Source organism: Drosophila sulfurigaster, chromosome 2R (assembly GCF_023558435.1).
Source record: "Drosophila sulfurigaster albostrigata strain 15112-1811.04 chromosome 2R, ASM2355843v2, whole genome shotgun sequence".
NCBI classification, from domain to species: domain Eukaryota; kingdom Metazoa; phylum Arthropoda; class Insecta; order Diptera; family Drosophilidae; genus Drosophila; species Drosophila sulfurigaster.
This window is the reverse complement of record NC_084882.1, coordinates 25,365,279-25,391,046: the sequence shown is the minus strand read 5'-3', so window position 1 is coordinate 25,391,046 and position 25,768 is coordinate 25,365,279. Positions and strand designations below refer to the sequence as shown.

The window sequence follows — 25,768 nt, the reverse complement described above, 5'->3', positions numbered from 1 at the left end:
CGTCAGCTCAGCAACTGACTTTCGCGCACACGTCGCATAAAAATACTTTGCCTTTTGCCCAGTCAAGTCGGTAATTGTCTACAAGTGGTAGAAGTAGTAGTCAATCCATACACACACACACTTGCACACCTCTAAGCATATGCACACAAACATATGACACACACACTTGCATTCATATACCCGAATCGAGAAACAAAATAACAACACACAGACAGAAAATAAAAACCACCGACAGATCCCAAAGCCGAGTGGTCGCAATGGGCAATCAAGAATAATCATGTAAACGAAAAGCGTAATGCTTGGCCCACGAAGCCCACGATCCCAATCAATGATCCATAAAGCGTTAAAAAAAAATACATACAACAAAAACAAAAGCAAAACAACGACAACTTCAGCGTCAGCGTCAGACAGAGCAAGAGACAGAGAGGGAGAGAAAAAAAGATAAAGAGCAAAGTCAAAAACTAAAAAAATGCTGCGCGATGACGATTCCACAATTATCAGCGTGCCATAAGCTACTGCAAGGGTGAAGGCGAAGGCGAAGGCACATGGCAAACTGAAGCCAAGACAAGCAAGACGCGGACCAAGTCGAAGCAGAGCGCGCTCGCTCTGCCCGAGTCCAAATACCCGGCCACATACAAATGAATTGAAATGCAAACATCTTGTTATGGATGGAAGGCATGTGCTCGCTTGGCTGCCGCTCAACCATCGCCACAGCTACAGCTACGGCTACAGCCACAGCACAGAGCTCTTAAAGGCGGGCCGTCGGACGTGCAGACGGTGGTGGACGGACAGACCGAAAGACCCCAAGCATGCACAATCAGAAGAAGTCAGGCCAGGCAGGCAGTCAGCCGTCGTCGTGGAAATCGGCTGCGAAACAGTTTCCCACGGTATAACAATCACAACTCACACAACAGCACAAGCACACAAACACACACACACATACACAGAGACCCGCGCGTGATACATACATACATACACACAACGAGATAGAGGCGCAGCCGCAGCTCAAGTCATTTTATTGCCCTCACACACAAGCAGCACTGCGAGTTCGAGTGCGACTGGAGGGAGAGTAAGAGCGTGAGCGTGAGTGAGAGCGAGAGAGTGAGAGCGCACACATAGCGCATACGTAAACAGAAGCCAGGCAGCAACAACAGCAGCTGTGGGGACCAGAGCGAGAAGGATAAATAAAACTTAGTTCGCGCACGAGGCAAAATGCGCATCTCGCTCGCACGCGCATTCGCAGTCGCAGCGCAGTTGAGGCCGAGCCTATATAAAGCACGACGCGAACAGCGAGCTGAATCATTCAAAGCTACAACTTTGCAGCGTGAACATCGCAGAGCCAACAGAAGAAGAAAAGTGCTAAGACTGTAAATTAATTGTGGATTACGCGTGATATCGTCAAGTTTCATCAACAAATTAAATCAAAAATTATGGTGCTGGAAATGGAAATGTCCAAGACTTACCAATACCGCAAGGTAATGAAGCCCATGCTGGAGCGCAAGCGTCGCGCCCGCATCAACAAGTGCCTCGACGAGCTGAAAGACATCATGGTCGAGTGCCTGACCCAGGAGGGCGAGCACATCACACGCCTGGAGAAGGCCGACATTCTCGAGCTGACCGTGGAGCACATGAAGAAGCTGCGCGCCCAAAAGCAACTGCGTCTCGGCAGCAGCGCCAACAACAGTGCCGACTCCAAGCTGAGCATTGCGGAGAGTTTTCGTGCCGGCTACGTGCATGCGGCCAATGAAGTGTCTAAAACTTTGGCTGCAGTTCCCGGCGTCAGCGTGGATCTTGGCACCCAACTGATGAGCCACTTGGGTCATCGTCTCAACTACTTGCAAGTGGTGGTGCCCACTCTGCCCATTGGTGTCGCTGTGCCCATGCAGACATCCGATGAGCTTGGCAGTGGCAGCAGCGGCAGTCCCAGTCCAGCCTTGGTGACTCCACCTCCCTCGGAATGCGGCAGTGCCAGTGGCAGTTGCAGTCCAGCGCCCAGTGAGGCAAGCAGCAGCTCGGGTTCCATGTGGCGTCCCTGGTGAATGCAGCGACAGGCGACAACCTTGATGCCCCAAGGTGTTGACAACTTACTCAAATACCCAGGACAGCTGTCCCAAGGTATGCGCTGGATTGGAAGCCGCGCGCAAACTCAACTGTGCTGATGTCTTTGCCAGAGTCAATAATACGGCTAAGCAAAAGATCGGAGCCCACTTCGTTAGAGCCGTAAATTTTGGCTAAGGAGTGCGGCTAATTTCATGTACACAGCGAAAGCTGTTATTATAATAATATAAATAAAAGAAAAAGAAAAAAAACCAAACCCAAAGCAAAAATTTCTTTTTATTTTTTTGGTCAGCTCAAATTTCAGGCACAGATTGAATTTCATCAGACGCCATCGTCTGCGTCATCGTGTCCAGAGCGTGCGAAGAGATAAGCACAATCATCAATGAAGCCCTTCCGGAGGCGACAATATAATCACAATAATGAGCTCCATAGAAATCCTAATCGAAAACCTCAGCCGGAAGTCGCTAAATATTTTCCCACACTCGCGGGGTCTCTCTCCAGTTGGCCTCATTAAATGACGGTTCGTTCTCTGTTGTTGTTCTCCATTTGCCGATTCTACTGTGCGGGGCCTTTGCGCCGGCGCTGCTGCGGCAATTAAATAATAAAAAAAATATAAAAAAATCTACAAAGGCAATATACGATATATATATAGACATAGCCAGCAACTAAATTCTAGGAAACGTCATTTATTACAAGTTTTTTTGAGTGTGAGAACCGCTCGACTCGCCTGTCAATGGCTCGCATTGTAGTTGTTGTTGTTATTGCTGTTGCTGCTTTGACAGCTTTAACTGCGCTTGACCGTTTGGCACATGCGCCGGGGCCGTTGTCAGACAAACGGCCAGACCTCCAGACATCGCAAATTAAGGTCCGCGACCGCGACCAGGCCAGGCACTTAAAACTTCGTCATGTATCGGTATTGGTAATCGCGGTATGTGAGTCGTATACGTGATATCTGTATTGGTCATATGTATTAATGAATGTGCAATATGTGTGAGTGCGTCTGTATGAGTGTGTGAATGATTTCGCGTGTGTGCGGTTTGGTTACGGAACTTCAAATTGAACGCTTTTGTGTCTGGTGTGGACAACTATGATGATGACTACCTACCCGACTCTCCACCGATGCTGATTGCTGCTAATCTTCGCCAAATGTGATTAGTCACGTAACATTGGCACAGCGACCTGCACAAGTTATTTTTATACACACACACACACTCGTAAACATTTATTGATGTGTATCTTTTATATTTATTTTTAAGCGCTACTTTTATTGGCCAACAACAAAAAAAAAAGAGCACAGCGATGGAAGACCACAAAAATTAGCGAAGAGAATCGTTAAAGAATCGTGTTTTGATCTTTTCTAGAATTGCACAGAATTTTTATTTGATGATTTTAAATGCGATAATAACAATAGCTCAAGCAATAAAATATAATCTTTGGAATTCAAAGTTTGAACTTAAATAAAAATCAGTTTTCTTTAATTCTCGTAAATTATCTTGAATTATTTGCCAAAACGAATTAAGCATCGCTCGTGTCACAATAGCAAAGCCTTGACAGTGCAAAAAAGAGCTGACAATGATGATAATGTTATTAAATTATGTGGGCCAAGCGCTAACGGTTTTATTGGAGCAACTTGAACGGTTCATAAGCGCCTTATGGCAAAAAAAAGTCTATAAAGTCAAAAAAGAGATGATGAAGTACAGTACTGTACGCACATCACGTGACCTCTGAGTGTTTGGCCCCACACTAATTCCATTCCATTCCATTTACATTCAGACTTCGTCTTCGACTCGGCTTCAGATTCGCGTTCACATTCACTCAAGCAGTGGCTGCAGTTGCTGTTGAATTTGCTGTTGCTGTGGATGTGGCTGATGCTACCCCCGGGGCCAGGCAGTGCCACCTACTGCAGTCATAACACACACACGCCGCAAAATTTAATGCAGCCGTATTAAAGTAAGCACAAGACCACCACTTAATAAAAAACAAAAAAAGCAGCACGATAAAAAAAATAATAATAATAATAAAAAACTATATATACGTATGTATGTATATACATAAGTATAAAGCGGCCAACACAAGCCAACGAGCGGGCGTCTGGCCATGGGGCCAGGCATCATTGAGATGAGCAGGCGAATGTTGCGAGAAGGAGTTAAATGTGTGGAGAGTGGAGTGAGGTGTGTGTATGCTCTCGTGTGTGTGTGTGTTTGTGTGTGTGCTGCAACACGGCAACTCGTGCCAGCATCTCTGCCACACAGACAAAGAGCTCTGGGGCAGGCAGCTTGTCCAGTGGCAACGTGCGCGTGTGCCAATGCAGTGTAACAACATCCCATATTAAAGATATTACAGAGTCAATAGCACACCATATAAGTGTGGCGCACACACACACTAACACACACTCACATTATCTCTCGCTCGCTCTCGCTCTGACCATAAACAAACTAAATTGAGTTCGTTCGACAAAACGCTGCGACTGCGACTGCGACTGCGACGACGAGCTGCGCGAGTTGCGAGTTGGCTTCGCGCATGCGCCGCGCCACAGGCCGCCTCTTATGATGCCTCTGCCCATGCCTCTGCCACTGCCCCTACCCCTACCCCTTCGCTTTTTTGTATTTTGGGCTTACGTTGTGGTCTTAACGATCGTGTGTCCACAGTCATTACAATGTTGGCCAATGCGACGACGTCGACTTTGCCGCACACTTACCGCACGCTGCTTTTCTCTTTCAAGTCGCTGCAGCAGCAGCAACGGCGGCAGCAAGAGCAGCGTCAGCAGCGTCAGCAACTCGCCTCCTCCTCGTGATCTTGCCCGTAAGTGGTCTTGTATCTTGAATACAGAAATACGTACAACAGGGACACACACACTCGCACTCATGTATACACAGACAAACGCTTACATATAAAAAAAAGGGCAGGTGTGTCGATCGTGTGAGAACCACGTTCCAAACCATTTTCTCACGATCTTCGCTTCTGATATTTCTTTGTACCACAGTTCCTCTCCATCCCTCCATCCCCCTTGTTCCACTGTCTGCCCGTCCGTCCCGTCTGTCAGTCTATTTGTGTGTGCGTGTGCTGGGACCCTTCAAGTGATTCGTATGCAGTTTGTGTATTGTAGATTTTTAATGACTTGGGCTTGCGTTCGAGAGCTCGAGTTTGAGTTTGAGCTCGAGCTCGAGCCTCGATCGTTTCGTTGCAGATCTTGAGCGTTTCGGGTTTTTGGGATTCGGTTTCGGTTACGTTGCAACACATTCGTTCATCATTCATCGGGTTTACCTTTAAGATTAAGTATCTTTTGTTGCTGCATGCATTTCCTTTTGCCGTTGTCGATCCCATTGCCTTTTTGCCATATTTTGCTTATTGTCATCTTTGGGTGTTGTTGTCGTGCCACAATTATGCTGCCTAGGGATGGGCGAGGATCAGTACTTACTTGTGATTTTTCACGGTTTTGATATTTGATCATTATGCAAATCAATTTTGTATTAAAGATTTCATTGTTTATTTCATCTATAATTAAATCAGAGGATAAATGGACCATTTAAATACAAATTGGAAAAATTTAATAAGAACTTCCTTCGCAATGTAAGTCTCAAGATTTACTATTAATACCCTTGTCAAATCAGGCTATAGACTTTTAATCAGGGTCAGAGTCAAGCATTGCCTAAAGTCCCCTCTTATTTTCTTGTAACACAATAAGATTTAACCGACAGTTATTTTTATGGGGAAATGCAAACAAGTAGTGCTTAAGATTTTCCCTTTTTCCTAAGTTAACCCTCAGTTAACAATTTATTGACCCTTTAAAAGTGCCTTGAATTTAAATACTCTAGATTGTTAATCTTAATCAAGGTCGAAGTTATGCATCCCTAGAGTTACCCCCATATTTTTCATCGACTCGTCGTGTCGACTATTTTATGCTGTTGTCTTAAACTTCATTGATTGTTAACAGCTCAGGCGTCGGGGCTACTGGTCTTGGGGCAACAACAACAACAGCAAGAAAGACAGCAGCAGATAAGCAAATGATGCGGGCCAGCCAAAAAGTGATATCCTGTCTTGGTCCCAAGTTGTTGGATTGCCCTAGGGCAAGGCAATCATTTACTCTACTCAAATCTTTACCTGAATATCAGACAGAAAGACAGACAGACAACCCAAGCAATTATGTGTGCATGTGTGTCTTACCTTGACCATTGTGTAGCGATGATTTTCTAGCTGAGTGGCCAAAAAGGATGGATTGTAGAATGGAATGACTCGATCCTTTGCTGGCCTTTGTTTTCGATCGACACGGCTCGGCTTTCTTTACAAGATTGAGCCTAAGGCTGAGCGACATTGTCGTAACTCGATTAGACACGCCAAGAGATAAGTCTCTAATTTTTTATTTTTGTCGGGTCGTCGTCTTATTGTGTGCACACGTGTTCAAGGGTTGCCTCATGTGTCCGCATGGACATCGACGGACGGTAGCTTCGTGACGGACATCGTCGTTTTATTTTACTTTTTTTGTTGGTTTTCTTCTCCCGGCCTTGGCATTGTTTTCGCTTTCTTTTGTTACGAGATTTCATCTTCTTTTTTTGGTCGTTGTTGGACTGGCATTCGTAACAATAAGATGAGGCAGGAAAATTACAACGAATTGGCTCAGAGGGTTCGATAAAATGTAGCAGCAGTTTAGGCTATGCTTAGGCTGGGTCACTTCCGTCTATTTGTATTGTGTACCTGAACGTATTCCCAGAAACTGTTTGACCAATTGGACACTCCAATGTTTTCGTATCTCGATAAGAAGCTTTTCCACATAATTAGAGCTATTTAACAGAAGCTTTAAAGTAACTGATCTGAAAAGTTTAGAATAATGACAACATTTGGTTTGTTTTTCAATTTTTTGCTATATAATTTAATTTATTAATCGTATTTATCACATGAACTGTGCCTCGGTTTAAAGCTTTTTTTGTGTTCTCTTGCTTAGATCAACTTAAAACTAAGTGGTAGTCAATGGAATCAGTAATTGACCCATTGACTTGGAAGACTTTTGCTATCATTAATGCTCTCTCCTTTTTTTCTCCTTCTACCAAGGGCGCCACACATTCTCCTCATCCTCGCTGTCGACCACCTCCTCAGTTTTGCTAACATCAATGCTGAGGCTGCTGGAGCAAGTGGTTAGCAGATGTTCGCTGGCCACACTGGAGTTGGGGCTGCCGGCGTAGCTGGAGATGGGCGAGATGGGCACTGAGTAGGCATCACGGCTGGCAATGTGCACGGTTAGTGGCGATGTCACTGGCAGCACCTCTTTGACGGCAGGCTGCAGTTGATTGAGTCGTTGTCCCAAATGTGTCATCAACTGTGTGCCCAGGCTGACATTCATACCAGGCAGTTGAGACAGTGAACGGGAGACCTCGTTGACAGCATGAATGTAGCCAGAGCGGAATCCCTCAGCTGGTGTCAGTGTGTCGTCTCCACCATTGGCGCGTTTGTGTTTGCGCTGTTGCTTCATCTTCTGCAGATGTGTGACGGTCAACTCGAGAATGTCGGCCTTCTCCAAGCGTGTAACATGTTCGCCTTCCGACTCCAAGGTGGCAACCATCAGATCCTTGAGTTCGTCGAGGCACTTGTTAATGCGTGCACGGCGCTTGCGTTCTAGCAATGGTTTCATCACTTTGCGGTACTGATACGTCTTCGACATTTCCGATACTTGCATTGAAGACATTTTGTAAGGATATTTTTTGTGTATTTCTTGTGCTGCGAGCTGTTGCTGCTCCGAGTGTGTAAGACGTTGTGTATGGTCTGGACGAGTGGCCGTTGCCTTTTTATACGAAACCAGTCGAAAAACAACCCCCAAATGTGCTTCGTTCTCTCGGGTTGTTGGGTTCGTCGTCGCTGGGCTCTCGGGTTCCAGTGTGCTGGCATTTCGTGTGCAGCGTGTGCTGGCATGAGGGTTGTTGGTTGCTTGCTTGAGGACGTTGGCTCGACCCTTCCGCTGTTTCTTATTGTTCGTTTCGCTTTCTTATTGTTGGCACCCTTATCATCAGCATTGCAGGGAGCAGGATCACAGGATCGTTACCTTTGTGTGTGTGTGTGTGTGCTTATGTTTGCCAGTATCGTGGGAAACACTTTCCTCCTTGGTTTCTCACACCAATATTCTGAGCTCACCTGCTCAATGAGCAACGGAACGCTGCCCTTGCCATGGGAATATTATTTTTTTTTGCAGTTGTGGCGCAGCTGCCATTTCTAGATTTGTGTTATGATTTGCCTAAGAATGCTCGTGTATGGGCGAGCGAAAGGATAATGAACTGCACACTCATCTTGCCATCTCAGTTGTGTCCATTGGCGTGGGAACGCCAGACCCAGAATAGCAGAAGAGCATTTCAGCTGGGGCGTTTCACTTAGGCGGAGCAGCAGCGAGAGAGAGAGAAGCACTTCCTGTTTGTTGTGCATTGGTATTCCATTTCCCTGCTGCTCGCTCGTCTTGCACTTGTTGGCCGACTTTTTGTAGCCAGCCAGTTATGATCCTGTGGGAACATTGCTCGTGTGCGACGAGTGTGCTTAATGCGTGTGTTCCCGTTGCCTTTTTAGGACCTGTGCCCCCTCTGCTCTTCATCCTTGAGGACCTTTTTGGAAGTAAGTCGAGGTCGACTAGGGGCCAAGCGATGCTGTTCGATGCTCGACGTTGACGCTCGTTACTCGCGTGTGGCGCACGGTGGACACACTTCCGACTTTTGACTGTAAGTCGTACGCGTTCCAGACTCTTGTAATTGAGTAATGGAGTGTGGGCTATTGGTGCTGTTGGGGGAATATCAAAGTGTACTAAAGTATTAAGTGTATTAAAGGGTTTTAGAATAAATTGTCGTTTTAATAAAATGTAATTTATTCGTAAGTAAAATAAGGTATAATTTATTATTAGACATTTTAAATTTTTCACGTTGATATTAGACAATTTTTAGTCCAAATGTCAATTAAAATAAAGCTAACAAAACTAATTATTTTCTAATAAATTAAAAAATATATTTTCTTTTACTAAAAATTTAGTAAACACGAATTTTAATAATTTTATATATTATATGATCTGTATTAACTTTGTTTTAGAGTTATATTATATTTCAAATCAAATAAAATTCAAAAATATATTTAACATTTACAAAGGTTGTTTTTGTAGAAATTTAATTGAAAATTTTTCAACACACAAAAAATCACAGCCCCCCAAAAAATACGTTAAACGGTATACTAATTTTTGGAATAATGTTATCCATATTTTTTTTAAGACACTCAATTTGTTTATTTTAATCAATTTATTTTCAAATAAAATGTATAAGAAAAAGTATAAGGCTTAAAAAATTCATAAATTACAGATTCATGTCATGTATATATGTCGAGTAAAAGTAACAATAAGTTGAGATTCTTATGTGTTCATGTTAAAGCAGTTTGTACTTAAAACTAATTGGAAGATCTATGGGAAGCTCAATGTTATGCTTATAATATAAATTATACTTATTGGTTAAACTATTTTCTACTGGAGATCAAATAAAAAAAAAACCAACTTATAAACTATCACAGGAACATCACATCATATCTTAATTCTAAGTACTTGAAAAACTGAGGCAAATGTTGGAAAACTTGATTGAAACTTAGCAAACTATAACCAGAGTAATAAAGCTCTCAATGTGCATGGTTGGTAAAGCTAAATAATTGGCAGCATGGAGTTCACCAGGGTCGCCAGACATCCTCTCCCTTCTCGAGATCTTCGTCTGGAGTTGTGGCACGCTGTTGCTTGCAATCCGCCAGGTTGACGGGTTCGCTGGCATCCTCGCTGGGCACGGGGCTGGGACTATTCAGCTGATGCTTTATATCTTTAAGCTGATGTCCCAATTGCTTCATCAAATGTGTGCCAAACTTCAGATCCAAACCGGGCACCGTGGAGAAGATATGTGAGACTTCGTAGGCAGCCTGTGTGTAGCCAGCACGAAATTTATCAAAGTTCAATTGGGTTGAAGACGGTGATGTTGGAGCGGTTGCGGTTGGTGTGATGGCAGCAGCACTTGTGCCACAAGCCAAACGCTGCTGCTGTTGGGTCTTTAGATAGTTAACCGTCAGCTCCAGTATGTCGGCCTTCTCCAGTTTGCTAACCTGTTCACCCTGTGCGTCCATTGTATCCACAATCAAATCTTTCAGCTCGTCCAAGTACAGATTCATACGAGCACGACGCTTTCGCTCCAGCAATGGCTTGGTGACCTTGCGGTAGTGCTGTGTCTTTGTCATAAATCTTTGACCCTCCACGGCCATTGTGCTAATTTGACTGGGTCTGTGGTGCTGTCTTGGTTGTAAAATGTTGCAAGTTAATTTTGAAGTTTTAGCCAGGCGAAATTGTATGTGTTGAAATGCTGCTCTGGAATCGAGCACTTGCTGCTGCTGTTCACCGCACGGTAGTCAGTTAAGAAATGATCTTGCCGCAAGGTAAACTGATCCTTTTTTGTAGCTGCTGTAGCGTCGGCGACGTGTTCAGTGTACACTTGCAAAATCCTCCCCTAACTGCTACCACGCAACGCTCAAAACGATCAGAGCAAAGCAAAGCAGAGCGGATCGTATGGTATTGAGACGAGAGGATCGTCAATCGTCTCGAAGTGCGTGTGTGTGGCTGAGGCTGTCTCTCTGCTTGTGGCAAGATTCCCTTCATGCTGCACGTGTGCGACATTAGCAAACTGTAAAGGGCGACTGCTCGACTATGAAATACTCTGTGTTCGATTTTTAGAAATTTGTTGAAAATAAAAAGTAAAATATTTAAAATATAGGTAGAATATAATAGAAGCGAAATTTATTGGCAACCTTTACAATTTGAATTTTAAAATTGTAATTAAAATGAAAAATGAAATTCTGTTGTTTATCCCTAATAGTTTATTTTATTAATATTGTTAGATACTATATTGCCAGATACTATGTGAGAACATAATATACCCGATTTCTATATGGCCTGCAGTCTGTTATGTTACAAATGAACGGAAGCCCTTCAGTTACACTGCCAAAAAATTTTTAAATAAATGTTCTAAAAATTTTTAATATATTCAATAAATAATTATCAAATAAATTTAGCCTCTTTAAATATTTATTTGCCTTATATGATTTAAATATATATATCACATTAACTTTCTCTCTGTGATTCATCATTGCTCATAATATTTCTCAGTGTGCAGGCATCTTACCGATCCTCATAGGGCGTACTCAGCGCCATTACGAGAGCGTCGCGTCGCTCTCTCATTCTCTCGTGCCGTCGCCGTGCGTCTGCGCAACAGGAACCGAGGCGAGATTAAGAGCATGAGCCACCAAAGACAAATCCCGATGAAGCAGAGCAACAACCACCACCAATGACAGCAGCAGCCTTGCACACATACACACGAGCTGGATGCGTGCAGCGTTTAACTGAGCCAACGACAACGCCATGACCTCGACCTGACTGTGTGTAATGTGATGTGCTGTGTTGTGTCTGTGCTGCGCACACTCTTGCAACCGTGCCCCATGCGTGCCATTCCCGTTCCCTTTTGCTACCCTCACTTGTGCGGCATTGTTGGTTTTTCTTCGTTTATTTCATCGTTCCTGTGTGTGTGAGTGCTTTGGTTTTGCGCTCTTCCCTTTGTCGTTGCAGGCAAGAGAGCGAGATCGAGACCCAGACCCAGACCTCATTTCCTCTTTGGCGCGACATTGCGTTACACTTACGTACGTACGCACGGGAACGGGTCGCGCTCGCTTGGGCGAACAACCACCGCAACCACCACCCGAAGCAGTGCCAGCCAGACAGCCAGCCACTTGCCAGCCGGTGTTTGTCGTTGGCGTCGCATCGTGAGAAAGTTTACTTCAAGCATTCCCACAAGTATTGGCATTGGGTTCTCGAGATTCGGCCCGGTCAGCTGTCTGCCTGGCTGGCACTTGCTCGTTTGGCGCGTTTTGCGATTGCAACTGGGATTTGTGCCCATTGACAAAATTCACCTGCTCTGACTCAATGTTAGCCTTAGGGTGAGTGTGTGCCCATTCTGAGCGCAATTGAGGGTCGTTTAATCGTATGCATGAAATCGAGAAGTTAATGCAGAGACGACAACAACAACAATAACAACATAAACTGCACTTTATGATGATGATACTGATTCCGTTTTTCGTCGTGGGGGAGGTTTTTCAGTGCTTATAATGGCATTTGGTACTTGTTCTTTGGGGTGCTTCGGGAATAAATGCAAATATTTGCATAAGAAAGGACCACGAGTTTAGATTCTGAGAAAAGATTAAGATTTTAGCTCTTAAACATATGAAATATATTAGGCTGAAGATCGAATTACACTCTTTCATCGTATGCCAATCATTGCATACTTTTATGGAATAAATGAAATCAAGATATTTGTTTAAACATTTTATTGAGAGTAAATTAATTTGATCGACATTGTAATTGTACATTGATACTAGATTGGAAACATAAACATTTCGTAAATATCATTTAGATGTGCAAATGTTTTTGTTTCATCGTTTTTGTAAAATATTACAATATATAAGTTTCGATTTGAAATACATACACATATAGCAACACATACATTTATAGCACAATTACTTATACTGCAAACGTATTTTAACATTTTCCAATTTCGTTTTTGTTATACATCCATATTGTATACTCGTATATTAAATATTTTTTCGCTCTAGTTAAGTTTGATTTAAAATTTATTAGTTGCTTTTGTCAATAAGTAAATTTTCTTGTGCTAGTTTTGGCTTATATGAAAAGGAAGATAACGGACTTAATTGTTGCGCTTCATCATTTTACTAAACTGTTTAATAAGAGGTACAAATGTAAGTATAACGTTCGATTCGTTAAAACTATTTCGATTTACGATCTCTAAAATGTTGTTCTTTCTTTTCGTTGGCTTAAAACTAAGTTTGCATTAAAAGCGGACTGGGTTTGGTTTGCTTAATTGTAAAAGGGCTTTTGGTGTTTTAACAATTTTTATTAATACAAAAATAAATATATAAAAAAAAATGCATGTTCATGAAATAAATTAAGTAAAAATTGAAATGGAAGATGAGCTTAAGAAAGAAAAAAATATTAAATAAATGCCATTAATTACGAAATTTGTTAGTTGCAGCGGGAGATTCTCGTATAATACAAAATAATTAAAAGGCCGCATTCGCGTGCCGATATCTTAAAGCTTCTGGTGTTTGTTGTTAATGTAGTTATACATATAATCAATTCTGGTACAAATGGTGCCGTTACGCCCTGCCACGGCCGTGGTCATCTCAGGAACTGGTGTGAGTAGGTTTACGTGCTTATTTATTATTTAAACTACATAATAATGTTTCATACTTGTATTAATAAAAACTACATACATCGAATTGATAATCGTTTTAAAATTGTTTTTCATCTTTTCGTATTTTTGCCAAAATATAATATGTTGTATGTATGTTTATATATATATATCTTTATTATCTCTCTATATTTGTAGTATTCGTGGGGGTTCTCTCGCTTAACCAGCTGTTGCGCTCTGCTTTATATACATATGGACATACATATACAATATTTTCATTACACTTATCGTTTTGTTTTATGGTTTTGTACATTTTGTGGTTTTGGTTTTGGGTTCAGAAACATTTTTTAAACAGATTAAAAAAACGCATAACTTTTGCGATTAATGTGGTACGTCTAGTGCGTGGGTTTGTTGTTGTTATTCATGCAGCTGAAAATAAGACAGAAGAGGCATAAACATATACATAAATGTTGCAAAAATAATAAAAGTAGAAAAAGATACTAGGATAGTAGAGTTGGGATTGATAGGTACAAAAATAAAAACAGAGCTTATCTATTGGAGGCGTTAACTTTATATTATCTATTATCTAGTTTTTTTTTAGGGATATCGTTTGCTCTTTTTGTAATCAAAATATATGTTTTTTCTATGTAATCTATGTTTGTAAAAAAAATATCGCTGTAACTTTTTGCTATATCTAATCTACGTTAAATGAAAACATTTTTAAAAACAGAAAACGTTGTATAAGCTTTTCTTTTCATTTGTTGGATTAATTTCGCAAGGTTTTAATTTACTGAAGGTTTTTATGCAAAACGTTCTAAATCGCATGCATTAATTTGAGGTACAATATTTGTAGTTAAGTATGTTTTGTAATTCCATCTAGTATTTATTTAAATGTTTATATATGTATGTATATAGTGTATAATAAAATATGTGGCCCAAGTTACTACGCTGGCGATTCAATATAGTTGCGTGTTTAGTAACACGAGCCAATTTCTGCTTATTTAGTTATTTAATTATGAATATAACAAACGTTTACGACATCTACACTACGCTACAAAGTGCTAGACAATTAGTCGAAAATTTTTTGTAAATGCTTCAAGGTACTGATAAATATCATAAAATACAATTCTCAAGTATTCAAACATCAATTCGCTAATACTATAAAGTGCATTTATGTGTTGTAATTTTCACTGATTTTTGTTTTGCTATTTTGGTTTGTTTGTTTTAGATGTTGATAACAATTTGCATACACAATAGTAAATATTAGTTAGAACAATTGTCTGATTGTTTTGTGAGTATGTGTGTGTGTCTATGGTGACAATTTTATAAGTGGCGCTTAGATAACTCTACATCCAATCGGAGCGTAGTTTCTACTTGCACACGATTTTGATGTTAATGCAAATGTGCTTTGGCGTATGCGTTTGTGTTTGTATGTGTGTGTGTGTATAATTTTGCTAAAGCTTGTTCAATATTTAATTGGGTTTTGGAATTTAATTGCTGTTGTGGAGCATTTAATGTGATGGACTTTCGTTCAATCGATGTTTGGCGCGTGATTTGCTGTGTGAGGCGCGTCGCAGCGAGGTGACGCTGCCGGAGCAGTTATCATAAAAGTCTAATGATTCCGATGAGAATGCTGTATATTAACGTAATGGTGTTTGCATAAAGAAAGAGTAAATAGAGAATATAACTTTTTATAAAATTCAGGTGTATCGAAAATATCATTTAAAAATTGTTGCTAAATAACTCGCTAGTTTCGCTAAAAGCAATTTTAATTATTTATGCAGCTAAATTGAGTAATTATATCAACTACATTAACTATTCACTTACCTTTGTCAGTGGGTGAGCCAAGCGTTAAGCTGCTCAAGCTGGAACTCAAGTTATAGGGACGCGGAGAGGGTGGCACTGGAGCTGATTCATCGCCAGGCAAACATGTTTCTACCATAGCCTCCAAGCAGTTCACAAACAACTCTGACGACTCACCCATCATATTATACTACGAGCGACACACTTTAATAGTTAATCAAATCATTGACACATTAAAGAAAATACATACCTTTGTGAAGGGTCCAGCAAAACGCCAAAGTCCACCGAAGCCGCAGCTCTGCAGAAAATGTAGTTGTTGCTGTGAGGGATCCTCGCTGGCCAGCATGTTCTGTATGATATTCTGCACTGAATTCAGCACAACTTGATCATGGGACACTGACAGTATATTATTGATCTTCTGATCCAGTAATGAATGACTGCCGACAACAAAGCATTTCATAAGATCACATAAGATATCACCAATGGTTTTGGGATTTACTTACATGACTGGAAAGACTTTGGGAAAAACAACCGATCCCTCGGCCAAATACTGATAAAGCACGCGCGTTTCGCCCTCATCTGATGAGTATTTGACGAGGGTCGCCAGTACGGTTAAAACTAGTGCTTGTATAGACAGATCGGGCAGCACCTCAGGATCGAGCAAGACATTTGATTCATTTGACACTGACGAGCGTGAACCGCGTTCCTGTCGACGATGATCGCATTGAAATAAATTAGTTATTTTAAAAATAATTAAACATAGCTATTACGAGACATTGAGATATTAAAAGCTATTAAAATTCGTGAAGCGTTATTATACTTTGAAAAAAACTACGTTAAAGGTGTTTAAATTGATTTAATTATGATGAATTTAATGGGAGTTTCAGCAAACAGGCAAAGCCATGCATAAATGAAATGTTTTTAAAATTAAATAAATCGTATATACAACAATTAATCTAGTAAGGCCTAGTAGCAAGTATTCTTAATTAGTGGGGTTTGGGGTCATAAGATTGGGTATTAGTGAATAGCAGTATTACAGTTAAGAGAGGGAGAGAAAGAGTTTTGTTAGGCAGTACCTGACGTTCTTCGATGCCGCTAGCATTATTCGGATCCTTTGTGGTTGGTACCGAAAATGAGCGTTGAGTTTTGAATAATACTCGCGCATTCTACGATTGTATAGCACAGTTGGTGTGATGTTGTTGTTGTTGATGTCGTTGTAGTGGTTATAGTTGTATTTGTTTATTGTAATATATATTTGAAGTTTGTCAATCAAATCAAACGTAAATCAAATGACATGTTCATGCGTAGTAGTTTACGTAATTATACAGAAATATTGATGAGTTACAAGCACCAATTAGATGTAAGAGTCAGCAGGCATATATAGTAGTATATTGAGTATATAGGAGTTACATTGTGATAAATGTATGTTACGGTATTTTATTTGATTTTTTTTATTCAAAACAAACATAAAAAGAGATAAGAAAAAATATCATTGAACGATTAATTAATTAGTTATGCAAAGGCTGATTTCGATAGAGTCGAGAATACATAGGCGGAATGTATATGTAATCTTAATATAACAACTGGATAGCCAAAAGTTACTATAGCAAATGGTTATAACAACTTTTGTACAACAAATTTTTTTAAGTAGTCACATACGTCAAATCTTAGATTTTTATGAATCAGCTTACCTGAAGTGTGGGTACTTTGTGTTGTCTCGCAAACTGTAGAGCTGATTGATCCAAAATATCCCAACTCTTTTGCCGACGCGACAACGGTTGGCCAATCTGTGTGCAAAGAAGGATAAAATAAATCTAGGGCTATGCAGTGTTGCATAGTTGATGCTTACAGTCGACACGCCATTAGGTACTTCACCGTTGTCCATGCTGCTGCAGCTGAGATCTGCAGGCCAGCGTGGCAGCGCATGCTTTACATGACAGCGGGAGCGCACCTCCTCGGAGACTGCCACGAGCGCTGTCAGATAGGCTACACTGTCTGGTGTCACCTCAAATTTGTCACGATGCAGCGGCTTGGCGATAATTCCCAGCAGCATGGTGAGTACACGGGACGTACGGGACACAGTGGTTGGCGTGGGATGTCGGAAACCCTGAAATAACAGGTAGATGTTGCTTGTGGACACCTGTAGTGCATGAAGAACTTACCTTAATAAGATGTCCCACCAGAGCAAAGTGGAAATTGCTGCGGAAAGACAAACCAACAGCATGATCCAGTTGCTTGAAATGCCACTCGAGCTTCTCGCGTGTTTTCATCATAACCTCAGCTATAGTTTCCGTTCTGTCAAAGCAACCTTGCGACTTGAGCGTATGCAGATTCTGTTCCAGCAAAGCTAGACCAGCACCATAGAGTGTAATCTCATCCAGCTGCAGCACAGATATGGCCACCCAGAAGAGAGCTCGATGTATGGGCGACTCCGGACGCAAAAGCGGCTGAATACGTGTTAGGCACATAACCAAAGCCTCAATTAAAATCAAATCGTTGAAGGATTCGAGAGCCTTGACCAATATACGCAGCAGTTGCTTAACCTCATGATCTGTCACGCTCTTGCTAATGCAACCATAGACGATGAGAGCCCGGGGTTGTAGTGCTGGATTGTAGCAGAAGGCGAAACTGCGTGCCAACGATGTCCAAGTGTGCAGCCATTCACAGTCGGGCACATCGCGCATACAGGCCTCCATGATTTCTAGCAATGCGTCTGTGATAACCTCCAGTGAGGGCAACGAGAGACGCTCACGATCTGCAGGCAATGGCTGAGTAACTCGTTCATTGCCCAACCATTTGTCTGTTGGATGGCGACAGCTGGAGCGGAAGGCCGTCACAGCCGCGGATTTGACTTTGCTAATGCCGAAAAGCAAATAGAATTTGGGTAGCGAGAATTCATCTAGCGATAGGCGCAGGACACGTTGAGCTTCCTCGCCAAAAGAGGGATTAGTGCATGTGCAGAGTGAGTGTATAATATTGATGACCAAGCCATGTGTTGATGCCCGCATAGAGAGCGATCCAGAGCAGACCAAAAACGTGATAGTGTGGAAAAGATAGGGCACCGAGGTGGCCACGTCCAAGCAGTTATTGAACGATAACATGAGTAGATAGCGTCCTAGTATGGCTATGTCGTCCCACATCATATGCTGTTCCAGATACTGTGTGGGATTCGTGCATGACTTGTCCATGACACGACACATACGTGTTATGACCTTCTTTGATACCAATTGGACATTGGCAGAAGCTAGTGCCACAGCCGTATCGGCCATAATCTCTACTTGAGGCGATCCTAAGCCGTAGGTAATCGATTTGTGCAGGAAATTATCCAGCACCATGTCAATGAGCTCTGGTATTTGGCCAATGGAGCCCCAGATTTTCGCCTGCACTGAGGGATACATTTCCTTTTGATCGATGGTCAGACAGATGAGTTTGTCCAGAATCTGTGAGACTTTTAGTTTCTTGGCATCATCATTGGACTTACAGAACTTTGTTAAGTTCTTTAGCCACGGCGTCATATACTCCAAGCACAAATGTTTCAGTTCAATGGTGCTGCGTTGGAAGCCTTGTATGGACTCCTCCAGAAACTCCAGTGTGAGATGAGGTTCATTAGTGGCCAACTTCTCACTCACGGACTTAATGAAAATAGTATTGTTAGAGGGTATGCAAAGACCTTGCGTCTCCAACAACTGTCCTTCAATCTTAAGGTCAAATGTGGCTGTTAAAGCGCATAACAAATTGTAGGCTGCTGTACGCAGATTGGGATCACATGATCCCAGATTAAGAAGCGCCATGTTTAGAAGTGTGCCTGGCACATCCTTGGGTCGTATTTTTTGATGCACTGTAACTGAGTCTGGCTGGCTAAGTTCCCAGCGATTTCGTATGTGTATTATAGCCTGCACGATGTTGTCGCAGTCGTTGTGAATGAAACTCAGCTGGCCACTTTCGTTGGTTATGGATAAAGTGAATTGGTTATCGTCCACCAAGCAAACTTCCTCAATTTCTGACGCGTAGTAAACATCATTGAGGAGCACGGAATGCGCTAATACTTTGGTCTTTTCGGCGGACGTTATCTGTAAAGCTGTAGGACCCACTTTGATGGCGACTTTCGTGTCCTTGTGACTAAGTTTCAGAGCGTTACTAAACACCTTTAGATCCTCGTCCAATGAGAGCGTGGCGCCTGGCAGCTTCTGTTGCTCGGCATCAATAAAATCACTTAGCTTGTTTGGTGACTCCAGGAACATAAGCTTTCGATTACCCTTGAGCGGTGCCAGAATGCGATCGTGGAATTTTGTGTATTCGCGTACCCACGAATTGCAATTGTAAATGTAAACCGCATGCACATTATCATAGGCTACGGTGGGCAGCACATAAAACCATTTCTGCAGGAATTCTGTGCGGAAGCGATTATCGGAGCAGGTGTGCGTAAAGTCGATGACCACTTCGAAGGGCGAGTGACAGAATGGTTTAAGTGTAAGAATAACATGGTAAATCAACAAATCTCCATTAGTTTCGCCAATTCTGTAAAATAAACCAAAAAATTATCAAACACTTATCAATGTGGAATAGTTTAACTTACTTGTATCGCCTGGCTATGTAATAGAAAACAGGATACCCTGATTTGCTGGTGCCTGCTTGATAGAATATGTTCATGGATTTGAGCGTCTTGAATTCCTCCTTTTCGTGCATTTGATGCTTGACCATAATTTCTTCGAAGTTGGTCGAGGACATATCAATGGAGCTCCAACGCGCATACGAGCTGAACATCATGTGCGAGTCAACGGGTTTGTGCTCTGGTGGACCCAAGTACGCCAACAGAGTGGCCATCTTATCAAAAGGTCGTCGACCAACAGCCTTGTGATCTCGACTACTGGACAAATAGTCGCCAATCTTTTCCTGATGCGTCCACAGCAAACGATGTAGAGCTAACACATTTGCATCAGAAATGAAGCTCATGCTGTGCGACGTCTGATCCACGGTCTCGCAATCGGAAGCAATTTGTATGAAAAAGCGTCGACCGGCCTCAAAATGATCTCTCAAAAAGTCATTAAAGCAAAGCATGTGCTGCTCTTTGGAGAACTCTACGTGGTTAGCAATGTTCTGCAGTATCTTCGACATTAGCATTAATCCTCGCTTCGCCGAACTGGGCACCTGTTTGCCCACAATTCCCAGTTCTTGCGGCGAAACTAAAAGAAAGGCGGAATTAGTTTATTAAGATTAACTAGCACAAAACTAAAGCTTACCTATAGCCGGATTGATGAAGCGTAGAAAGATGACTGTGCCCACGGCACCGATATTGTTCTGCAGCAAATTGGGGAATCGTTTGCTGAGCACTTGGTATAGGCAATGGCACATCGAACGCAACTGGGGCGGAAAGCGATCTGAAGAATTTATAATGGCATCGAACACTTTCTGTGTAAGTGCTATCAAATTGTTGCGATGTTCTTCAATGTCTTCTGTTGGTTCTAGTCTTGCTGGATCTACCTCAAAGCAGGTCTCTTCTTGATCATCAAGCAGTGGTCGAATGAGCGGTTCCAGAAGCATTTGCAAATAACTGGCACCATAGATCTTAAAGCAGAATGCCATAATTTTGCTTCCCAAGGAATTGCCACGGAAGAGCGTCTGCATACAGTCCGAAACCTCAACTTCGCGATAGAACATATTCCATAGCAGAGGGGAGAGCAAATGCTTAGCATCAAAGAGTGTGACTAACACACGAGCGAGTTCATCCATTTGCGCTGTGGTCACCACGTTTGCCAAGGCCATGGCAATAGGTAATTCACCCTTGTCACTGATCATGGTTACGAGCTGTACCAGCTGCTCAAAGCGATCCGCCAGCACCGTTTCAGCAAGTGTGTCAAACTCTGTGCCCTGTTGCAGAATTTGTGTGAGGACTTCCATGAAAGCGGCGCGTGTTTGTAAATCAGGATTATAGCCAAGATCGATGGAGTGCATTAGGCCAGAGTCAATGTTGGCGCCCAATAGATTAGACATTGCTTGGATGGTAGCATTTCTGAGTGCTGTCAATTTACCAGCTGCCATCCGTGGTCGTGGCGGCAACAGAGGTGTATTATTCAGCTCTTTTTCTGCCTCAGAGCTATCAATACAATCGTTGAGTAGGTTCATAAATAGCGTAAAGTACTTCAAAAACAATGCGCTCTTGGCATCCATCAGATCTCCACGATCCGATTCCTCCGGTTGTAATGGAAGTCCACGAAGTAAAGCAGCCACTGCCTCCATGCAAGCCTGATCCAGATCACGAAAGATTATAGACGTATTAGTCAGTATTGAGGCATCTGCAGAGCTGGGTGGTGCTATCTGGTGCGATGTTCCCATAACCCAGTCAGTTAGATATTCGACTAGCTTGTTGCGGAATTTCATCTCCTGACGAAAGGCTAAATCATCTCGACGCTTCATCATGACCTCCACGAGTTGACACAGTTTTGTCTTGATTCGTATAGCATAGACATTCATGTCCAAATGACGCACGTAGCGCACAATGCCCAACATCATGCCCTCGATACTGGTTACTCCCAAATGTTCCGACGGCGACGGCTGGTCATTGTTCGGATCCTTACTCGCCTTAGGATCCAGTATGGATTTCATTATATAAATGGTATGTTCGATGAATTGGGTATTTATATCCGTTACATTTACATTGACCTGGCCCTGTTGGTCGAAGAACTTTTCCACTATGGCTCTGACCTGATCAAAGAGTATGGGATAAAGTTGTGTAGACATTTCTTCGCCCACTAGTTCCTTAACGTTTTTCTGTATGTTGAGACCAAGCTTCTCATTGCTGCATACCAACAAACGCAACAGCTGACCAATAAATCTACAAGAAAAATGTATTAATTACATTCCTATTAATGTATATTGTGTATACGTACTGTGTTACCGCGCAATAGCTCACATCTTGTGGAGGCGCTGGTGGTATCGTAGACAAAGACACTGTGCTGGGATGTAGAGAACCATGGCCAGAGCTAGTTGAGCTTGAGTAGAGCGATGCTTGCGCCAGCGATGCCACTGATGAATTGTTTTGCGATTGCTGCAATAAAATCTGTCGATTGCTGTTGCGTTTTTGCAGACAAACACCGCCAAGTGCGAGAAGAAACCATGTCATATTGGCCCATTCGTTGATTTGCTCCTCCAGATCGTGTTCAGAACTTTGGTGGCTGGCTCGTCGCTTGCCCATGCCCCTATGAAACATTTCTGCCTGCGCATCCTCTGTCTTTAGCTTGGGATAAGTTTGAAGCACCTTGCTGGATACTTCCCAATTGCGAAACGTTTCTTCCCAGGCAGGTTGAACACCGTGTACACAGTGCTCGATTTTACGCAAGAGAGTCATGATACGCTTCTGTAATGTTAGGCGACTCAGCACATTGCCATGACTGTTGTCGAAGAAGCAGATGCGCGTGTCCGTGGCAGCTATGATAGAAATGGGAAATATTATGTATTCACTCAAATTAAAGATGTGTTCACTTACATGAAGAGAGCTGTGCCAGTTCCTGGTAGATGTGATAATTGGGCATTATAAAACCCACCGTTAATTCATCTGAGCTGCAGCAGATCTCTGCTTCTTCGCAAAGTAAACCAAAGCATGAAAGCGATGTCAGCACTGCATCCAAATCGACGCTCCATAGGTACATGAAGAAGACCACTTCCATTTTAATATGCGCCTGCTTGCAAATAGCAATCTGGCTGCCAACATGGGCATAGTCCTTGTGCCGTTGCAGGAACGTATTTCGGCAGATAAGTATTTCACGCAGCCACTTGAGCACGTCCGTATAGTTAGCGATCTGATGTTGTATCAGCTTTTGCGAAATTGAGAACAGCACCTGCGAGCTGACATCCCAAAATGTATTTATGGGTGCCTCAGGATTCCAAACTTCTATTTTTTCGGGTGCATGCAACGCTAGCAATGCCTCCATGGCTTCTTGGGCGACGTCAGGTAAAGTTGTTTGATGCACCAGACTGACTAAACCATTAATGAGTTCTAGTGTGGAGCTCTGCACTTCATGTGCGACTTTTCCTTGCGTCTGCAAATAAAACAGAAATGAATCAATGCTTTTAATGATAATCGAAATATTATCTTACATTTAATAATAGAGTGGGATCGGCGTGTATAAGGCGCACAAGGAGTAGCAGCAGCATCTTGTGAGCTGGTCCCTCTTCGGCACGTGTGAGACCTTTCTGTGTGTCCTTAGACTTGAGCGTTAGTGACGTTATGTATCGTAGCGGCGTGTGAGCAATGTAGCCTTGCGTTGCCTTGTTGAGCGTATCCGTAAAAAGAGCACGCAGCTCAGCGGAACGATAATGGACTACATCGGTCTGTGGCCACCAAGGAAGACGCGGCTGATTGACAATCCTAAAGGGATTCTTGTTCTGTAACCGGAAGTCCACGTAAATGTGTGCCAATCTAAAGTAATGAAAGAATTGTATTTATTAGGCTTATGTATTAAAAATAACTTTCGGAAGTTTGAAACTCACCGCAGCAGCGAACATACAATTACGAAATGGTAGGCTTGCGGTGAGGAGAGATTAAGGCAAACCTTGAGAGCTTCTATATTGTGGGGATTGATGCGGAAACAGGATACCCAGCAGTCAATCATTAGTTCGATATCGGCGAAATTGTAACCTTGTCCGCGTGAGAAAGGTTTCACGGGATTAAAGAGCAGCGCCTTGAGATCATTTATAAAGTATTGCACCAATTTGAAGACCACATTATTGGAATCATTGATGTTGATATAAGTGGATGCTTTGCAAAGCTTGACACATGCGATGGCTGACGATTCAGTAACTTGTTTTGAGGGCGAATGTGGACCTAGTCCGCGTTTAATGCTCTCAATGAATTGTCTGGCTGAAAAGTCTTTGTCACGCGATGTCGATGATGCTGACTTTGATGGCACTTTTTCTTTCTCTTTCTCCTTTTCCGACTGCTGCAGTTCGTTGACAGTGGCCTCAAGACTAGAGGGATTTAATATGAGCAATAACATTTGTAGTGGCCACACTAAAGTTTTGCTTTTCTTATTTTCGGTTTTGAAATACTCCACAAAGTCCAGAAGGGGTTCCCAGCATCTGTAAGAAAAGAATTTCGCATAGTAAAAAGTACAAAGGATTTATGTAATCTGTAGTGCTCACGTAGATATGTCTCGATTTGTGCCACGCTGTAAGTCCTGAAACTCTTGTGGATGATATTCGATCCAGTTCCAAATCGCTTTCTCCAGCGAGTAAAGTAAAATTAGCGGCGGTGCGCGCTTTGAGCGAAATTTAGTAATAGTTTCTGCAAACAAAAACAAATGAACTTCTTATAAAATCCCATTTATGGTATATGCTTACCCTGCAACAACTTGGTTAGCTTGATCATGTCCATATCAATGTGCTGTATTAATTCAATGTCGTTGTAGTCGGGGTTCTCCTCGGAGCACGATGTCAACTCCTGTATGCGTGCTGAGATTCGATTAAATACGGCGGAGAAGTGATTCTGAGATAATGCAAAGAGCACTTTCGAGGCAAGCGCTTTCAATTGAGCAGCATTTGGATTGTTGTCGCTTTGCACGTCCACAAATTGTGAAATTTCGCGAAGCAACAATTTGACATTCATCGCCTCCTCGAAACGTGCTGTATCCTTGGTTTGATTGGTTAGACATCGTTCTAAGGTGGTCAATATAATGACCAGTGATTCGAAATAACATCGTTCTGGCTCATGTCGATTTTGTAGTGCCTTTAAAATCACATAAATATTATTATTAGATTTCAATGAATTAGACATGTTAATCTTTATTGAAGCGAAATAGCTTACCGCCTCGTTGACCCGCTGCAACATCTTGGTCAAACCGGAAATGACCAGCGAGAAGCGGTAGCGCGAGATGTGTATGAGACATGCCACCAACTGGTCCTGGCTCATGCGCGCCTGCGTTCCATAGGCACCGATTTTGTTTGGCAGCTGCGGATAAAATACATAAATTTGATTACTTGAGATTTTGATTGAAATACTAAATATGTGTATGTATTCTTGTAAGCAGCAGAGCAGAAATATTTTACTCATAAATAGTATCGTAAATAATAACCGGGAAAACATACAAGAGAATGAGTGCTTCGTTACATCGCAACAGCGACTTTGCTCTTCAGTTCATTCATGAAGTTGTCACCGGCCCCATAGCCACCAAAGACCCCCGTTCACAGCAGCACCCACCCACACCAAAACAACACCAGCAGCAGGTACATTTTTTCACTTTACGCAAAGCGCTGCGACACACCACATTGAAAGACTTGTAAAACACTTACCTGATCCTCAAATCTTGCGAGCAGACCAGTCGCCCATTCTCCAGGCTTCTGAGTAGCCATTGTGCAGTTATTTAAGATATTTTGAACGCTTTTTTCACTGCATTTTTAATAAAAACTACAAAGTTTTGTAATGTTGCTGTCAAAACGATGGCTGAGGTTTCTTGTGTGTGTGCGTGAATGCAGAATGGTTGTGAGGTACACAGTTTTCGAGGGAGTGCGCAACAATTGGCTCTCATTACACATGACGTCACATTTAACCACATTCATGTGTTTGCCTTGGGTTTTATTCTTAAATGTAAATATTGTAATTATCAAATCATAAGAAATTACTAAAACCGATTATTAAGCAGAATGGTTTGTTAATTTTCAGCGACTTTCTTGTGCTA

The 25,768-nt window shown here is 42.3% G+C and overlaps 4 protein-coding genes across 6 annotated transcripts; 1 reads left to right on the top strand and 3 right to left on the bottom strand.

Moving 5' to 3' along the window:
- The first annotated feature begins 1,290 nt into the window (after positions 1–1,290).
- LOC133837414 (enhancer of split mbeta protein) lies at positions 1,291–2,274 on the top strand. Its single transcript, XM_062268162.1, has one exon. It carries the CDS (start codon positions 1,431–1,433, stop codon positions 2,037–2,039), a length of 609 nt encoding a protein of 202 aa, XP_062124146.1. The 5' UTR covers positions 1,291–1,430; the 3' UTR covers positions 2,040–2,274.
- Positions 2,275–6,906: 4,632 nt separating this feature from the next.
- Positions 6,907–8,831, bottom strand: LOC133837412 (enhancer of split mgamma protein). Its single transcript, XM_062268161.1, has one exon. The coding sequence runs from the start codon at positions 7,733–7,735 to the stop codon at positions 7,097–7,099; it is 639 nt and encodes a 212-aa protein (XP_062124145.1). The 5' UTR covers positions 7,736–8,831; the 3' UTR covers positions 6,907–7,096.
- A 495-nt stretch (positions 8,832–9,326) lies between these two features.
- On the bottom strand, positions 9,327–10,734 carry LOC133837185 (enhancer of split mdelta protein). Its single transcript, XM_062267862.1, has one exon. It carries the CDS (start codon positions 10,303–10,305, stop codon positions 9,727–9,729), a length of 579 nt encoding a protein of 192 aa, XP_062123846.1. The 5' UTR covers positions 10,306–10,734; the 3' UTR covers positions 9,327–9,726.
- Positions 10,735–12,405: 1,671 nt separating this feature from the next.
- LOC133835877 (neurofibromin) lies at positions 12,406–25,555 on the bottom strand. 3 transcript variants are annotated; one of them, XM_062266017.1, is made up of 18 exons: positions 25,383–25,555; positions 24,898–25,041; positions 24,435–24,819; positions 24,237–24,378; positions 23,586–24,173; positions 23,193–23,514; positions 22,582–23,134; positions 21,986–22,523; positions 20,339–21,930; positions 19,675–20,281; positions 17,261–19,616; positions 16,948–17,205; positions 16,790–16,885; positions 16,175–16,264; positions 15,602–15,804; positions 15,349–15,535; positions 15,123–15,288; positions 12,406–13,724 (listed from the first exon to the last, which is right to left on the bottom strand). In XM_062266017.1, the coding sequence occupies exons 1-18, from the start codon at positions 25,440–25,442 to the stop codon at positions 13,717–13,719; spliced, it is 8,295 nt and encodes a 2,764-aa protein (XP_062122001.1). In that variant the 5' UTR covers positions 25,443–25,555; the 3' UTR covers positions 12,406–13,716. The 3 variants fall into 3 exon arrangements, with proteins under 3 accessions (XP_062122001.1, XP_062121999.1, XP_062122000.1); XM_062266015.1 differs by lacking the exon at positions 12,406–13,724 and adding an exon at positions 14,557–14,928; XM_062266016.1 differs by lacking the exons at positions 12,406–13,724; positions 16,175–16,264 and adding an exon at positions 14,557–14,928.
- Positions 25,556–25,768: the final 213 nt, after the last annotated feature.

Excerpts from the sequence above, each read along its gene's own strand:
- LOC133835877 (XM_062266015.1), bottom strand. The coding sequence starts at position 25,442 with ATGGCTACTCAGAAGCCTGGAGAATGGGCGACTGGTCTGCTCGCAAGA. Across the intron at positions 24,820-24,897 it reads TGCAGCGGGTCAACGAGGCG|GCACTACAAAATCGACATGA; the intron begins GTAAGCTATTTC and ends GTGATTTTAAAG. Across the intron at positions 23,135-23,192 it reads ATCCCACTCTATTATTAAAT|ACGCAAGGAAAAGTCGCACA; the intron begins GTAAGATAATAT and ends TTTTATTTGCAG.
- LOC133837185 (XM_062267862.1), bottom strand. The coding sequence starts at position 10,305 with ATGGCCGTGGAGGGTCAAAGATTTATGACAAAGACACAGCACTACCGC.
- LOC133837414 (XM_062268162.1), top strand. The coding sequence starts at position 1,431 with ATGGTGCTGGAAATGGAAATGTCCAAGACTTACCAATACCGCAAGGTA.
- LOC133837412 (XM_062268161.1), bottom strand. The coding sequence starts at position 7,735 with ATGTCTTCAATGCAAGTATCGGAAATGTCGAAGACGTATCAGTACCGC.